We start from the raw sequence: 18,624 nt of genomic DNA, 5'->3' as shown, positions 1-18,624 counted from the left end.
TCCTGACCCATGGGGACCAACACACACCTCATAACCATCCCTATCAGTTCCAGTCGATGCATTCCAGTCGATACATTATTAAAGCTGTTAAATTGTTAAATTGGAACATTATTAAAGTTCCAGTCGATACATTATTAAAATTGATAAATTAACTTAAACTTTTCCCGTCCCTGGGGTCGGATACTTTTGCGAGTATACATATACATATATATATATATATATATATATATATATATATATATATATATATATATATATATATATATATATATATTTATGTATATTTATTTATATATTTTAAAAAAAACTCATTTCAGTGGTTGCTAGGAGACAAGATAAAACCGTTTATAAATAACTGATTGAATATTTGAATAACAGTTTGTTCCAGAGGTGAGTGGGGTGTGCACACCAGGCGGTGGGCATGTTACATTGAGCTAAGTAAGATGTGTATAATTTAATATATTATTATATATAATGGAATGTGTGATGGGAGTTGTAACGATGTGATAATAACACATTAAATCCTCTCCCGAGTAAAGTCTGATTAGTGATGTTGCATTGATGGGTTGATTGACTGCATGGACACAAATGAGGTTGTGTATCTACTGATGTGGATGCGTGACCAAGGTTGTGGATCCGCCGTTTGGAGAGGTTCTGGGCTGAAAGGATCAAAACCTCGAGGAGGAATGGTGCCCAGCTGATGATCCATGAGGTCGGGAAACCATTCATTTGTTTTCAGGTTTAGGTTCTTACTTTAGGTAAGGGAACACTATGTTTTGAGGTTTATCATTTAAATGAAGTTGAATATAAGATGTTGTGACGTTGACATCATTTACTACAATCCTTTAAATTATATTACAGGAATAGCCTCGAAACTGTGTAAATAATGTGTGTGTCGCCATTTTTCTCAGAGATGGCTTATCGGATCTTCGTCAAACTTTAAGAGGTCCATTCGTGAGTTCAGTGCCAGGGAGTGTTTTAGGCAAAACAAGGAGCTGATACTCGAGGTCCCTGGCCTTTTAAGTGGTATGAGGAACTGATCTGTGTGATATGGAAGCTAAATCTTGAACGGTTTTTTGAAATATCGTGTGTGCACAACAAGCCGTTGCTGAGACGGTTGCCATGGGAACGTAATTCAGCCAATCACTACTCATCATTTGTCCTCCAGGGACGAGGAGTGTTCGGTTACCAAGGCAATTAGCTAGCGCTTGCCAAGCCAACCGTTCCTTATTAATTGATTTTAATGGAGTGCTTGCTTGAGTGCTTAAGCCTCTTGGCGAGCATTCTCCGAGAAGCTTGGTTACTGAAAATACCCCGACTCTTCCATCATATTGGAACTTTTAAATAAATAAATATAAACATCCAAGCAGACAGTTTGAATTGTACCAGCACACAATGGCCTATTATTATTATTATGATTATTATTACTAGTGTGGGCCCATACATGCGTGCCCGTACGTGCGTGGCCGTATGTGCAAAAAAATAAAATTGTGACGTCAATAGTGATGTCATAGCACCGTGTCCTGTCATTGGTTGGCAAATAAATGGCCGTAACTTGGGAACCGCTTGTCCGATTAATATCAAACCTTTAAAAGGCACATCCTCAGGTGCCCAGCAATATTCCTGGCAAGTTTCAATTAGATCGGACCAGTGGTTTTCGAGAAACAGCGGTCGCAGACACACATACAGACACAGACAGACAGACAGACAGACACACAGAGATTGCTGGAATTATAGATAGATTATTATTTATTTATTTTTAAATTACAATGGCACCTCAAATGTCAATATTCCAATTGCAAATAGTGTTAAAGTTCCATGAACAGCATAAACATCAGAGGCAATGCAAGCCTGGTGTTGGCTAGGTGGTTAGGGTGGCGGGTGGGATCCTCGGGTCCTGAGTTCGAGCCCCGTCGGCCGCTGAATTAATACACCAGGGGGGTTGACTCAGCCTGTCATCCTTCCGAGGTCAGCAAAATGAGAACCAGTTCCAGTGTGTGTACTGGTAGAGGGGCACTGCATCAGCAACACAGTCGCGCTTCAAGAAATGATAGTTTCCCCAGCAGCTAAGCTGTCATACGACCACCACCAGAGGAAACGCATAACGACGAGAAACTGGATGTGCAGAGCAAGTTAAATATGTCTGACTCAATTCAGAGCAGAGACGTGACACCGCAGCACTCTCCACCTCTCACACAAATATGACGAGAGAGTTCATAGAACATGATACCCTGCACAGTGTTTTTTGTATTCCGACAGATAGACCACACGGACACAAGGGACAGGGGTTAGCACGACTCGTGTATTGCAGCCAACCTAGTGGAATCTCAATCCTGGGGGGCCATGTCACATGACCTGTGATCCGCTGGTGTATCACGTGACTGTGCAATCAACATATTTCCCCCTCTGCCCCAAAGGGGATTTCCATTAATGAATGTGTTGGAATCTGTTCAAGTTCCCATCAAATCAACTGAAAAATCACTCATTTTGTTACAAAGTCAGATAGGTATCTTGAGTGACGTCGATTGGACGTTGAGGTGGTTACCTGGTCAGGTCTGGATGATGATGAGGAGGAGCATCAGGCAGGTTAACAGCGTCAAAGTTCAAATGGGGATGACCAGCCTGATGGGACCAAACACATCGTCGGGAACTCCAACGAGAACCATCGAGCATGAAAGTATTTGGATCGCCTTTGTGAACAATACGTTGTGGCTGTGATGGAGATGATGCCAATTTGCGCTTACAAATTGGTAGCTTAGTTCGTTACCCATTCACCTTGGGTCAGGGTAGAGTGTCTACCTCTGCGATATCGGTCTGTGTACTCTTTTACCCGTTGCTGCTTTTCTTGAATAGCACTTGCTAATCCTGTGTTAGCTGTTGATGTCTGGATTGGTTTCAGAGCTACCAGTGGACATCAGAGTTTGCGACCTATCATCATTTCAGCTGGGGTACGCTGTGTTAGAGCATGTGGTGTTGAGCGGTAAGTCTGTAGAATGGTTCGAACTGCATCGTTGAATGTCTTTCCTTCTGTCAATTGAATGGTGAGACTTTCCTTGATCACTCGGTTTAACCTTTCTACTCCCCTGTTGTAATGCGGGTTGTCGCGGGCTGTGCGGCGATGCTCTATGCCGACATGCTACAACAATTCAATCTCATACGAGACAAATTGCGGGCCATTATCGGTGATGATAACTTCGGGCAGTCCCCATCTAGCAAAGAGCTCGCTGAGAAAGTTGATGAGTCGTGGACGTCACAACTGAGGTTGCAAAAATTTTCTAGCCACTTTGAATGCAGGTCATGGACTACAATGATGAGCCTTTGGTTGTTGGGAGCAATGTTTACGTCACCAAAGATGTCGACTTGAATCTGGCTGCATGGTTTCTTTGGCCAAAGTATGGGTTGGAGTGGTGGTTGCATTGATTTTGAAGATTTCTCACTGACTGCACATGCTTGACAGTCCCTGATGTGCACTTCAATACACCAGTCAATACCTGGCCACCACACTGAATCTCGACATCGTTGTTTTGTCTGAACAATGCCTAGATGACCCTCGTGAGCCATATTCAGATCGTCAATGGCCAGCCAGCCAGCCAGCCACCCGAGCCACTAAGCTAGCTGCTAAGCCAAATCAGGCTTTCATGCCTGTTGTTTGTGTCCTTTATGACATCCTTAAAAACAGTAAGTTTCCTGTTTGGAATGATTTTCTACTTTGTTTGACTGCCAGACAGACAGACAGACAGACAGAATAAATATGTATCTCGCTCCTCTCTGCGCATGTGCGGTCCAGAGAAACTCTGGGCCAAGGTACATTAAAACGAAAGACTTGTCTTTCTATTCATGTCCTGATTTGTGTTCAAAATCGAACAATCGATTCAAATATGTTGTTCCTCAGTCATAAACTATCGATCATAAACTGATAAGACGACAGATGGACAGACATGAACCAATTGCTTAACCCCCGCTTTTCGCTTTGCGTGCTCGGGGTAACAACGAAGGCAAATGGTGACATGTAGCGTGTTAATGTAACGTCATCAACAGAACTTTACACACGTCACAATTATTCACAAGGGAGATCTCGCCTATCCTTTTCACAACACCTGTTAGACCACACTTGGAATCTGGGGAATGCACTGTGGCACCTGAGATATAAGACTGATGCAGAGAGGGCTGAAAAGGTACAAAGACGAGCAATCCACTTGGTCACAGAACTTCACCATTTCCCTTAAGAACAGCGACAAGAGCCCCGAAATCTACACTTCCACTACTTCAGAGGATCAAGGGGATGATATGAACACCATCGACAAATGTTTGCACAATAAGCTGAGGGTCCCAAGCAACCACTTATTCTTACCTGCAATAAAACTTAAGGCAGAAATTGTTGAAGCTGGAAGTCTCACTTAATTTAAGAAGAAGCTGGATTGTATGTGAGATATCGACTATTCCTGACCACGAGTCCTTGCGCATGCACAGCAAAGTTTGGGGAAGTTGTACTCAACCTAAATGTACAGACCGGGATGATCACAGGACTACTCCTAAGTTTCCCATACACTGATATGATGTGACGCGATGTGATGCTATGTAACAGAGAGGAGAGTTACTTTTATGTCCCCTACCCAAACTTTTAGTGGGGTGGCTAACCCAAGAATTTCGTTCAGTCCCACATGTTGGATTAAAAGCATGAAACTTGGCACTCACTGAAAATACTGCACTTAAACCGATTTTGAACTTAACAGATACTCGACATTTTTATCCGTTATTTCGCTGATGGATTTAATCAAAAAACAATATGTTGTACTTCACAAACATTCTGCTTGATTCACCATATAATTTTCCCTTGGTTATCTTCCATCTGCTTGGAAGTCAGCTAACATCATCTTCATGAACCATCCTTGCGGCTTATATATGATGTGAGCAAAAATCACTCCCATGTCGCTCCAAAACTCAGTGTTGGGTGCTTTGGTTTGAACCTCCACTTTATACTTTAATAGCAAGGGTATCCGGCATTGCCTGGTCTATATTTGTGGGGGCTTAAAACACTACCTTACACCCACTAAGGAATGGGGTCCCGACACACTTCCCTCCACCCACGATAGAGCGATTTAAAAGAAAAATGAAAATCCCCAAAAAACCAACTTTCTTTTTCAAAAAATTGAAAAGCCTTTTTTGCTTGAAACACTCCCCGGCACTCACTGACAAACTTCTCAAAGTTTGATGAAAATCCATTCAGCCATCTCTGAGAAAAATGGCGACACACACAGACAGATGTGCAAGAGAGAGTAGGAGAAAAAGAGAGAAAAAGAGAGAAATAGAGAGAAAGAAAGGCGATTACAATGTATAAAAACATACTTATCTTTCAGAAAATCGTAATAATGTTCAAACTATTAGGGATAAATCATTAATATTTACACAAACCAAGGCTTTTGAGCAGGCAAGGAGGATGTACTGCAATAATTTTGAAATCTCAAACACATGGAGCGAGTGAGTGAGCACAATAGCAATGAGCAATGATAGCATGGCAAATATTGGTTCACGAGTCAGTAAGTGACCACTATATTCGTTATGGGTGTGTGTCTGTCTGGCTGTCTGTCTGTCTGTCCCGAGCATAGCTCCGTGGGTTTTGATCCGATCCTGATAAAATTTGGGTGGGAGGTTTATATCATGATCTAGTTGTGTTTTCCTGAGAATGGGGGTGCTGCGCCCATTATTGGTGGAGCCACACCCAAAAAACATGTGTTTTTAGGGGGTAGCCGATTTCAAGTTACATCTTCTCCGAGGGGGTTTGTCGAATCTGGCAGGGGTTTCGGTATTTGGTTAGCCCAATGGCACCTGCATAGTCCCACAGAGCTCGATTTTTCATCTTCGTCCCAAGGTCACAAGGTCACGAACTTAGAAAATGTCAAAAAATCAATAAATTGGGCATCGAGCTCCTAGGGGTTTCAACTGTTTCGAATGAAAGTTGGTATGCAAGTAGTGCCCTTCGAGTACTACAACTTTCATCATTTATTTTTTTCCCGATTCCCGCCAATTTTTCCGTGGTGTCCCCTCGAAGGTCAAAAAATAAAAAAGGCGAACCGTGTCCATTGCTCGTGAACCATCGCAGTCTCCGGACTTGTATAATTTGCTATTGATTTAACAGCTGTACAAGGTATGGGACTGTTGATTAGTTATATCTTTTGGTTCAGGTTTTTGGAATATGTGCAGTCGATGATGTGAGCTTATTAGATCAAGACTGGTGATGTGTTGGCGATTGGATGGGAGTACGTTTCGATGACAACTAGACACAATAAGGGACTTTCCAAAGCGAGTTAGAATTGTAATTCTTCTTTATGTGAGCGAGGTTATCAACACAGAGGAGATCAGCATAATATTCCTGGCTCTGGGGGGTGGGGGGGGAGGGGGTGTTTGTGTACATGACTCTTTTAGAGCATTATCCTATTTTTTTTTGTTATATATGCCAAGACCTTCAAAAAAATTTGGGTAACACCTCCAGATCAAGTACGTTTTCTCTGTTGGGTCCATCTTGGATTCGCAGTTGGCTACCAGCAAACTATAATTGAACCAAAATGCCCGTATTGGGTTTAGATGGAATAAATCATTATTAAGCATCCACAAATTATTAATTTTGATATACTTCAATTACTTATGCATTGCTTAACACATTTTAGCATGATTTATTCTCTTAACACTTGGTTCACAGTAGAAAATGACCATATTTTATGTAATTTTAGTCAAAAATAGCTTTCAACTTGAAAGTAGCTCAAAGTTTGATAGTCTCTGAATTACTTAATATTGTAAGTAGAGTTATAAAATTTGGTCAAAAGTTTCATTATTAAGTTCTCTGAGCAATTCAATTTTCATATTATCACAATGGGGCTTTGTGTGATGACCATAGAGCTCATTGTAAACCAAAGTCACCCCTAACCCCAAATGGCCACTTTTGCAGTATTTCATCAAATGATGATATCTCCTTAATTAAATGCCATGGAAAGTTGATTTTTTTATGCTAAATATTGGTTATTGACCCCAAGGAATTCATTGGTAACATTTTTTGTATTTTGTTGCTGATCTAATTCGCATAATCCCAAGATTTTCCTCAAAATGACTGCCAAAATAATGAAAAGTAGACATGATTTAACATTGAAGCTTTACTTAATGGTCTAAAACAGTGATGTGCATATGCTTCAATCCTACAGAGACTATATTGAGACACTCATATTAATTAGATGTAGGGGAACTTGGGGCACAACCACATACCGGGGCAAGGTCAAGTACCAAAAGATTTCCATATTTTATTTCTAGCCATCACACCATGTTTCGAATGATATGGGCTATTCCTCGATAAAGGTAATACTGTGATGACAATGCTGTTCGAGTCCATTTGACCTTGACCCCATTGTTCGAGGCCAACCACCATGTAACCAAAAGATTCCATATTTTATTTCTATCCATCACACCATGTTTCGAATGATATGGGCTATTCCTCGATAAAGGTAATACTGTGATGACAATGCTGGTCGAGTCCATTTGACCTTGACCCCATTGTTCGAGGCCAACCACCATGTAATCAAAAGATTCCATATGTTATTTCCCATTTATTCATAACACATATATGTAACTGAGCCATCAGACCATTTTTGTTAAAAGATAAGGCCATTTATTTTTACAAAGGGAATGCTGTTGATGGTATATTTGACCTTGAATCCTTCACTCAAGGTCAAATATCAGATGACCCAATGATTCCCCATATGTGATTTCCTATTAGTGTATAATACATACCTAAGCCCTCAGACCATTTTAAAGTAAATTACAGGGATATGAAAGTCTATGATGTCATTTTTGGGGATACCTAAGTGAGGTAAACTATGATGTCACAGTGAGGATAACTATGATGTCACTTCCTCTTGGCAACTGGATTTTCAAGAAAAAGAAGAGAAAACAATGCTGCAAATATTCTAGAAAACTATCCAGGTGCATGTATGTATGTTGTAAATTATGTAGTGTGTGTAATAATATTAGTACGAGCGGTGTGTAGCATATGTAATGTAGCATGTAGTTATCTTGAATGCTGGATGAGTGATAATTCAAGAAAATATATCAACAACAAGTCAGGAACATATTGAGCTATTTGGCAGCAATGTGTATGTAACTAATAGTATTGATGTATGTGCACCACTGTATTAATGTTTGTGCATAAACCAGAACTTATTTCAATGTGTAAACATTAAAATTCTTAAATCAATATTGCTTTTGATTTGTTTTAATAGATAGGCTAGAGGGAGTGGAAAGGATATTAAGTTAGAGTTTCATCTTGAATATTGTTCTGCATTCCAAATTTTCAATATTTTGGCAGCAATTTTGGAATTATTAATAAGTAGATCAACTCCAAAAACTCCAAAAATGTAACCAATGAATTTCTTGTGGTCAAAAACCGATATATACATGTAGTATCAAAAATCAACTTCCCATGTCATTTAGTTGAGTAGATATCATCAGATGATGAAATACCATAAAAGTGGCCATTTGGGGGCAGGGATGACTTTGGTTTACAATGAGCTTTTTTCAATATTTTGGCAGCAATTTTGGAATTATGCTAAGTAGATCAACTACAAAAACTACAAAAATTTTATCAATGAATTCCTTGGGGTCAATAACCTATATTTAGTACAAAAAATTAACTTCCCATGCCATTTAGTTGAGTAGATATCATCATTTGATGAAATGCCATAAAAGTGGCCATTTGGGGGGTAGGGGTGACTTTGGTTTACAATGAACTCTATGGTCATCACACATAGCCCCATTGTGATAATACGAAAATTGAATTGCTCAGAGAACTTAATAATGAAACTTTAAGCCAAATTTTATAGCTCTACTTACAATATTAAGTAATTCAGACCATCAAACTTTGAGCTACTTTCAACTTGAAAGCTATTTTTGACTATTTTTGACTAAAATTACATAAAATATGGTCATTTTCTACTGTGAACCAAGTTTTAAGAGAATAAATCATGCTAAAATATGTTAAGCAATGCATAAGTAATTGAAGTAAATCAAAATGAATAATTTATGGATGTTTAATAATGATTTATTCCATATAAACCCAATATGGGCATTTTGGTTCAATTATAGTTTGCTGGTAGCCAAATGTGAATCCAAGATGGACCCTACAGAGAAAACGTACTTGATCTGGAGGTGTTACCCAAACTTTTTTTGAAGGTCTTGTCATATAGAACAAAAAAAATAGGGTGATGCTCTAAAGGAGTCATGTACACAAACACCCCCCCCCCCCACCCAAAAGAGCCTATACTATAATGGGATGTCTCAGGAAATATGATAAAACGGAGGGCTTTTCGCTGTACCGCTCAATGCTTTGTGACTGCTTTGTGGTCAGGCTAGCGCTCCAGACAGGAACACCAAACTCCAGCAGATGTCAAATGTACATGGTGTATATCAGAATGAAGTCTGCAATGGGAACACCATTTCTCTTCAACGAGCACAGGATGTAGAGATGACACGAAGCACACGAGATCATTCATTGAACTTGCGAGTCTCATTTTAGGTCTGATTGAAGAGTAACTCCAAGAAGAGAAAGTGAAGACATTATTTCAAGTGCCGTGTCATTAATACAAATCACGGGAGTAGGGGGGTTAGTATGCAGAAAGCGAACTTGTAGAACTTTACATTTTTGAGGCTTTGGCTGTATAAAATTGTAGTGACTCCACATTGTCATTTAAAATTGTCGTTTTCGGTACACACGTTGACTACAAGCAGAAAGGACATCCAAGTGTGTCTGCAGAGCACCTTCTTATGATTTGGGGGACAATCTCTATGAGCATAAGGTGACCCACATGTTTAACCTCTGCCATCGAAGATGGATGGAGGTTACTGTTTTCATCCCTTTCTGTTTGCTTGTTTGTTTGTGAACAGTATTACGGAAAAACTCCTCGACGGATTTCGACGAAACTTGGTGGGGGGGTTAGGTCTGGTCCAATGATCATGCCATTCGATTTTGGACTTGGTCAAAAATCCAATATGGTCGCTATGGCGGCCAATTTGAAAAAAATATTTGAATTTTTTTTTTTTGCATTTCTACATGTTTTAAGTGATTTCAACCCCCCCCCCCCCCCCAAAAAAAAAAATTGTTAGAGAAAAAAATTTTTGCAACATTTTTTCAACAAAATTTAGATTTCTTTTTTTGGCATTTCTCCATGTTTTAAGTGATTTCCAATCCCCCCCCCACAAAAAAATTTGTTAGAGAAAAAAAAATTTGCAAATTTTTTTTCAACAAAATTTAGATTTTTTTTTTTTTTTTTTTGCATTTCTACATGTTATAAGTGATTTCCAACAAAAAAAAACATGCCAAAATTATAGTTGCGGCTGATTTTGGAACTTCAGGTGGATATACCCAAGTAAAATCAATTTCTGCCTCAAGGAATCGAGTTATGACGAATGAATTGAGTATGTAAAAGTTAAAGGTAAAAGGGAAAGTTGCAAACTATAACTCTGTGAGCACTGTTGACGTCAAATTGAATGAATAGGATATCAGGTTCACTTGAGTGACCTAGCAGTATTGGTGGCAAAGGTTTTGCACTCTACCGAGTGCTCCCCTTCTAGTTCCACCTGTTATCACAAAGCACATCGTCATTGACCATTATCAAAAACATAATGGACCCAAGCTTAGTCCCCTGAGGAACACCACATGCCAGAATCTGGGATGATGATGTGGCACCATTGTAGCACAGTCTGCGAGTAATCAGAAAGAAAGCTGCATATGGTCGTGATGATCGCTGGCTCGATGTCAAGTTGAATCAGCTTACGCACTGCTTTGGTATGGTCTAAGGTCAAATCAAATGGTCAAATCTTTGGTATGATCAAATCTAAGACCTTTTTTAAGTCGATGGCACAGACATTGGTGTCGTGGCGTGGCTTGTCCAAACCTTGGTAATAACATCAAGAAGATTGACTAAGTAGTGGTGGACAGAGCTGCCTTTCATATTGCCAAACTGACGCGGGTCTATCAGATGCTGCTCGATGTCGGCCATTATCCATTCTGCCAAAAAGCCTTCAAACAAGTGATCTACGATGGGCGTAATAGAGATTGGGAAAAGTTGGCTGAAATCAGTAACAGGCACAGATTTCGGTATTGGGCACACTAATGCAATTTTCCAGCAATTTGGAAAATGACCGAAATGAAGACAGTTATTAAAAAGTCTTGCCAGGGGCTCTAGAATCTTGTAGGATAACTTTTTCATGAGCTGTACAGGAACGTCAGTTGGATGACCGGCTTTGGATGCATTCAAGCTGTAGAGGCGATTGTCGACCTCTTGACATTCAATAGTCGGGGGAGGACCAGCCGGAAAGTATGCACTAAGGGCGGACAGGTCGATAGACGATAATTCAGTGCAGATTTGAGCAAAATAGCAAATAAATTCATGTCAATAAGATTTTATAATGTACACTGTACATATGCAACTATATTTAGGGACTTGGATATCCATAAATAAACTGAAAAAGACTACAAATGGACAAAGATAGCAAAATTCCTATATTATTGAATGCTAAAATTCAAGATGGCCAGAAATGATCCAAGATAACTTCCAAAAAAAATGTCAAATATTATTTTTGCTAAATTCAGGCAAAATTTTTTGTCGGCATTGGGAAAAAAACCTCCATGAAATTCCCAAGATATGGCACAACAACATACAGTAGGCTAGCAGTATACTTTCATTATTTTCACCCAAAATGCATCAATATCGGGTTATCCACCCAACGAAACACCGCACTCTCGAAGATGCTGCACACTCTGATTGCACTCCACTAGAATAGATGATTATTTAAGCTCAACACCATTAGGGATCAAATTCCAAGAGTAGGCAGAGGTTATATATTAACAGAAAGCCAACCTACCACCTCGGAGGTAGGACAAATTAAAGAAAAACTGGTAAAGAGACAGAAAAATATCAAAAGGATAAAAATTTAATAAATTAAGTGCAAAACTTACAGGAGGGTCAGTAAACTGGGAAAGAAGAGGTGCAACTAACTTGTAGCATTGAAAAGTTGTTGTTCTGCAGGAGGTTTCATTGTCAGGATAAAAGGATTTTCGAATAATCCTGCAATTTTTTTGAAGTTCTTGAGAAACAATTTTTTTATTCCTGAGAAACACAATTTTGAGATATGTATGCAGCACATGACTGCAGGTAGCATCATTTGCTGGGTGTGCAGTTCCAACCAGATCTGACCTTTAAAAACAAAGTTATTGTTATTCTTTTTTCGTGAGAATTGTTTTTTTATTATTGATATAAAGTTGTAATTCTAAACTGGAGCGAACCACGGTGAAATCGCAAATCCCGACGCTGCCCACCTAAATCAGAGTTGAAAAATGTCAAAAAGTTCCACCAGTAAAGACCCAATGACAAATTTTGAGTTAAATTTTTTCTCCCTCTTTTGACCCTGTGACCCCGAGTCCCCACCACTCGGGCATGAACTGGGGGTCAAATCCCAAAAAAATCGTTCCATATTTCATGTCACACAATGTTGATTGCATATACAAAATTCCATTTTAAAATGTTTAAAAATATGCCCGTAATTGCATTTTTCAGCATTTGTTTCATCCCCTGGGGCATTTTTAGTCCCCTGGGACATTTTTAGTCCCTTGGGACATTTTTCAGCCCCAGGGGATAGGGCCAAAAATGATACTGCTCTTGCTCCTTAATATGTGGTGATCGTAACTTCTAAGTTTGGTGAATTTCTGCTCAACCGTCCCAGAGATAGGGTGATGGACGGACAGACGGACGGATAGACAGAGACGATTACAACATCTGTTGTTTTTTTTTTTGTTCCACTGCCCTCTGTTCCCCCCCCCCCTCTGGACTCCCATTTTGAATGCTGTGACCACAAGTTTATGACCATAAGCTTTTGGTTCGGGCTTGCTAAAGAGGTTGATTGAATCTCAAGCTGCTCCTTCCACCTGAATCAGTGCTTTTCCGAACCGGATCCGTCATGTTTTTCTGTTATATTTTCCTCCCCGTGGACGTTTGTATATTAACAGATTTTTCCATGATATATCGCATCTTGTCGATATCCATTAAATTCGTTTTTTTCATGCATTTTTTTTTTCATGCAGTACTTGGATTCTCACTTTGACATTTTAAATTGGAGATGGAACGGGACGATATGGATAGCAAACCTTCAGCCGCAACTGCAGAGGGCATTGAGAGCTCGCACAGCAGAAAGATCGATGAAAGCAAAAAGGGAAGTGAAACTAGCTATGGATGGAATTGTCAGGAAAGTGGAGGGACCAAGTGCAACCTGCACGTTGACAATGGAGGGGTCAAGAACGACACTGGCATTGACCATAAGGAGAGCGCGGCTGGTGTTTGTGGTTCTGTAGTTGGGAGTCATGGAAGTCCCAACAACTCGATGCTGGGACAGAAAAAGCGCAGACGGCAACGTCCGAAGAATAAGCACCACCGGAAGCCCTACTGCATGCTCACATGGGAGGAAAAGGAACAATTGGCCGAGCATCAGAGTCTGCACACCATTCGCCGCCATGAAGAGATGTTCACTCAAGGGCATCTGGGCGCACCACACAACACCACGCAGTTCCTGATGGAGGAACACTATCTTGGTGAGCCGGACCTGAGCAGATTTCCTGCAGACTTCAATTGCTTGGAGTTGGAGAAGAGATTATGGTTGGACGTAGAGAATGGAAACCTCCAATGTCGCTTGGAAGTTGGAAGTCTGTTTTCAACAGATCTCAAAAATGAAGGTCAAACTGGCCAATAGACTGTTGAGATAAAGGCTGAGCTGGTAAAGAGCCTGACTGGTATGAAGGTGTTGTGGCATTTGGGGGGGGGGGGATGAAGTGGGTGGTAGGGTTGGGATGAAGTTGGTTACAGGGTTGGGGGGGGTATAAAGTTGGTTACAGGGTTGGGTTGGGGGTGTGATTAGGGTTGAGCAGAGGGGATGAAGGGGGTTGGGTGGGTAATGAAGGGGATTGTTAGTTACGAAATGAACTTTAAACACTGACAGCACTTGAGCCCAGGTGTACTGCGTTTTTTTTTTGCAAGCTTGTTTTGCACATGGAGAATTGTTTGCCAACACATAAGATACTTTTGGCAATGCCAAAGTACAATTTCTCTATTTTTGTGCATCCTGTATATGCTTTGGAAAATTGGAATGAGCAATTGCACATTTAAGGTTTTATGGGGCCCAGGATATCCCGACTAAAGTGAACATTAAAATTCCCCTTGTCCAATGATTGGCTTCTTGTGTGTATTACTAATGTTGGGGGTGAACTTCATGCTTCAAAGTAGCTTGTGTTACGCGTTACCTCCCAAGCTCTGATGATGTCTCAAGAGGGAACGTGGCAGAAAGATGCGTTACTGGGATCATTTAAAATAATAGTGAAACTCAACCAATGCAACAGTGAAGAATAAAGTAAATGCATGCATTGAAATTCACTTACACAGCAATGACACCTTCACTGAAGAACAAGGAAATACAAGACAGAGAACGATATGTATGTTTCAGTGCAATCAACACAGTACTCTCAATCCAATAAGCTCACAATCCCCAAACGTGGATGGAGTATGACATCCCAAAGTCCATGCAGGAACCACCACTTACAGAGATGATTGGAGTCTCGTGCCAAACTGAAAGCCCGGAGGGCAAGTGGTGAAGGAGATGGATGCAGTTGAAGATTCACGAGGTGGTTAACGCCGCTGTTACACTGGTCAACTGAAGCAATGTACTGTGGAGATGCAGGTAGAGGGCTGCACTTGGAATAACGAAACCTCAAGGGGATGTGACCAACACACACAACTTCTTCTTCTTCTTCTTCTTCTTCTTCTTCTTCTTTCGGCTGCTCCCGTTCGGGGTCGCCACAGCAGATTATCCGTAAGATCCGCATAGTGATTTGGCACATGTTTTACGCCAGATGCCCTTCCTGACGCAACCCTGGTCGCCTCTTACGACACAGGGATATGGTACACCTATTCTAACCGGGGTATACACCGGCCCAGTACACTGGTACTCATTTTGCCGACCTCAGAAGGATGACAGGCTGAGTCAACCCCCTGCTGTATTAATTCAAGCGGCCAACGGGACTTGAACTCAGGACCTTTTGGATCCCAAGCCGCTGCCCTAACCACTGTGCCAACACCAGGCTATAAGATAATGGCATATCAAGACCCATAATAGTTGCGCTCGATTTCCCACCGAAACACACTTCATGCCAAACCGAACAAGTAGATTTTCTCCCCACTGAGAGGGGACGATGCAGCAAGTATTTCCCTCCAAGGAAGTTCGTGATCCAACCTCAACAGGCATCTGAACTTGGCTCCAACCTCAAGGTAACTGCTCCAAATGATGGTGTCGTTTCATCACCTCGAGAATCCAAAAAGGGTGTGTGCAGCTCTTCGTCTTCCTGTTTATGCCAATTCCGTTTTCCCTCCAAAAGCGTTTTTTTTTCATTTTTATTACCTCTGTCATCTCAATTTTACACACCAATCTTAACAACATTATCACCTTAACTACGAATCCTGAACCTATATTCTAATTAAAACGGCAGAAGTGACAAATCCATAACACTACCCCCCCCCTCCCCTCCAAGGAAGAAAGTTTGAACACACAGTGAAGACTTTCTTTCTATACACTGTATTTTTAACAAGAAAGAATGATACTCACACACAAAAATGGGTTAAAAATCAAGAATATGACAAATCAAGTCCAACAAGTAACCACAACACCCCCCTCCCCCCCAAAAAAAACCTGTATATCAAACATCTCCCAGGTACCACTAAAGTTAATTCGATCTGGACAAAGGATCTGCAACTCCATTGTCTCTGCCCTTTACATGTCTAATTTCCAAGTTTAACTCTTGCAAAGATGAGCTCCATCTCATAGACCTATGATTATAATTTTTCCTTTTTTGAACGAAGGTTAAGGGGTTGTGATCACTGAAGACCTCAGTGAAGAAGAAGTAAGAAAGGTCGTAGTACTCAGATATACCTCATGATGTTGGAGAGCAAGGGTCTCCTTTTCCACAGTGGCATAATTTTGCTGATGTTTTCCAAATTCCTTGGAATGGTAACAAATGGGAAGATCAATGCAATCATCATCCTTCCCGAAGTAGAACTGCACCAGCCCCCACATTTAGCATCAGTGGCCAATTTGAAAGGTTTTTGAAAATTTGGCACTGCAAGGATGGGAGAGTTAGTTAAGATCACTTTTACTTGGTCAAAGGCAGCCTGACACTTGTCATCCCAAACAAATTTGGTCTTTTCCCTCAGAAAATTAGTTCGAGGGGCCACCACATCAGAGAAGTTCCGACCGAATCGGAAGTACCAACCACCAATACCCAAGAACCTCATAAATTCCTTTTTCCCTTTTGGAATTCGGCGATCAATGGCTTCGATCTTCACTGTCACTGGTTGCACGTGACTTTGACCAACTACATGACCAAGGAACACCGCATGTGTTTTTACAAACTCGCTCTTCTCCAGGTTGTGGTCAATCTTGCAGAGGTAAATTTCCTAAAGAAAGTATGGATTTGTGTAACATGATCGTCCCACGTCATGGCATGGATGATGGCATCATCTGGATACGCCTCCACCCCATCAAGGTCCGCAATAAGATTATTAATTAGTCTCTGAAACATAGCGGGACCAATTTTCCAAACCAAAGGGAAGAACCTTGAACTGATAAAACCCATTAAAGGTGCAACGAGGGCTGAAATTTCCTTTGCCCGATCAGTCGGAGGAATCTGCCAATATCCCTTCAGCAAGTGAAATTGTCCTTGCTGATCCCTCATCAAATGACCTAAGTTCTGGTCGAGGTTCCCCAACACTTCAACATTCGTTAACCTAGGACAGGTATGGTCATCACTGCTATGAAATTTCACACTGGCCCTGAACTCCCGTTTCTCTTGCACACAGACTACAGGTACGACAGGTGAGACTGAAGCCATATTTTCCATGGTACTTCTTCAGTCGGTTAACATGATACAGTTGGCTCTACTTGCATCTGTCAAGAATCTTCACCACATAATCCATTTCACTGACCTTGTTTTCAATGGCATATGGAACAACATATCTCGCCTGTAATGGCTGACCGGGAACTGGAAGCAATACTAACACTCGGTCCTCCAGACTGAAATGCCGTATTATATCTGGGAATCCTTGTCACGGCTCTTTTTCATTTTGGCCTGTGCTACTTTCAAGTTCTCTCTCGCTACTTCACAGGCTTGTCCAATCAGTGCCGAACAGTCGATACGTAATCTATCAGTGTTGACTGTGACTCCTCCTGGAACCACTGTTCCTTCACCAGTTTCAACGGTCCTCAAACAGTGTATCCAAAAACAAGTTCACAAACACTGAAGCCCAATGACTCCTGAATTGCCTCCTTTGTAGCAAACAATAAGGGTATCCCCTCATCCCAGTCCTTGCCCCATTCAAAGCGGTAGGTTTTGATCACATTCTTCAATGTCTTTTGAAACCTTTCTAAGGCACCTTGGCTCTCGGGATGGTAAGCACTGGACCTCACTTGCTTCACTCCCAACTAGTGTACAACTTTCTGAAAAAGCTTCGACATTAAGTTGTAAACTTGATCAGACTGAATGACCTCATGTCGGGCAACCAGAGTGAAAATTTATTGAAGGCATTCGCAATAACTGTTGCAATAATTTTCCTTCGAGGTACTGCTTCTGGAAACCAAGTTGAAGCACACATGACAGTCAGCATGTATTGATGTCCAGTCTTAGTATTTAGGTAAAGGACATACACAGTCAATAATTACCCAATTGAAAGGGTTCTCCAAAACCCAGAATAGGTTTTAATGGCATTGAAGGGATCTTCTGTTTATGTTTTCCTCCCATCCAGCATGAGTGACAATATTTACAGAATTCTGCAAAATCGCGTCGCAACCTGGCCAAAAAAAGGTGCGCCACAATTCTCTCACACATCTTGTTCACCCCCAGGTGACCTGCCAAAGGTGTCTCATGCGCCAAACTCAATATCTCCTTCTGGTGCGGGTGTGGCAACACAATTTGGTGATTAACTCTCTGGTTAACTAAGTCACCATCCAGTGACACGAATCCCTCAGAAATGAAAGGTTCATAAGCTTCTTTAACAAGGTCTTTCTCTGGTGCGATAGGTTTGTCAAGGGCACCTTCAGAAGTCATTGCCTTCCAAAAAACTGTTTTCTGCTTTTGTCATTGCATTTGGAGTCAGTGATTTCTCCTTTTCAGGGTGTAACGTTGAGATATCATGTGCCCAGGTTTCTTACAAAAAGCACAAGTTGGCCCGGAGGAAAATCCAGTCGTCTGTCTCCCAGTCGCTCTGTCTTTCGGTCCCCCAGAACCGAAAGAGGCCCACCGGAACTTTCGGCCCCCCCCCCCGGAAGATCTGTCTTTTAGTCAGTAAAGTTTGACGCACCAGAATTCACATTATAATCCTCCCTGGGACGTCTCCATGGGACTTTGTTCTCTAGGCCTGTTTTAAGGTAATTCCCCTGGTTACCTCGAGGTGGGAAGTTAGCTTTGTGAAACATCATTCCGTGTGTCAAGGAATAGTCATCCGCCATTGGTGCTGCATCATACAACTCAGGCACCTTCCGTTCATCCAAATG

General features: G+C 41.2%; 1 protein-coding gene across 1 annotated transcript; it reads left to right on the top strand.

Moving 5' to 3' along the window:
- Window positions 1–330: 330 nt before the first annotated feature.
- Window positions 331–13,835, top strand: LOC147032961 (uncharacterized). The gene is made up of 2 exons (XM_085858878.1): window positions 331–390; window positions 13,121–13,835. Exon 2 carries the CDS (start codon window positions 13,156–13,158, stop codon window positions 13,780–13,782), a length of 627 nt encoding a protein of 208 aa, XP_085715004.1. The 5' UTR covers window positions 331–390; window positions 13,121–13,155; the 3' UTR covers window positions 13,783–13,835.
- Window positions 13,836–18,624: the final 4,789 nt, after the last annotated feature.

The sequence above is a fragment of the Eptatretus burgeri genome, chromosome 2 (genome assembly GCF_056783735.1).
Source record: "Eptatretus burgeri isolate ZD-2024b chromosome 2, Ebu_testis_v1, whole genome shotgun sequence".
Lineage (NCBI taxonomy): Eukaryota > Metazoa > Chordata > Myxini > Myxiniformes > Myxinidae > Eptatretus > Eptatretus burgeri.
The sequence above is the reverse complement of the archived record's forward strand: the minus strand, read 5'-3'. Positions and strand labels throughout refer to the sequence as shown.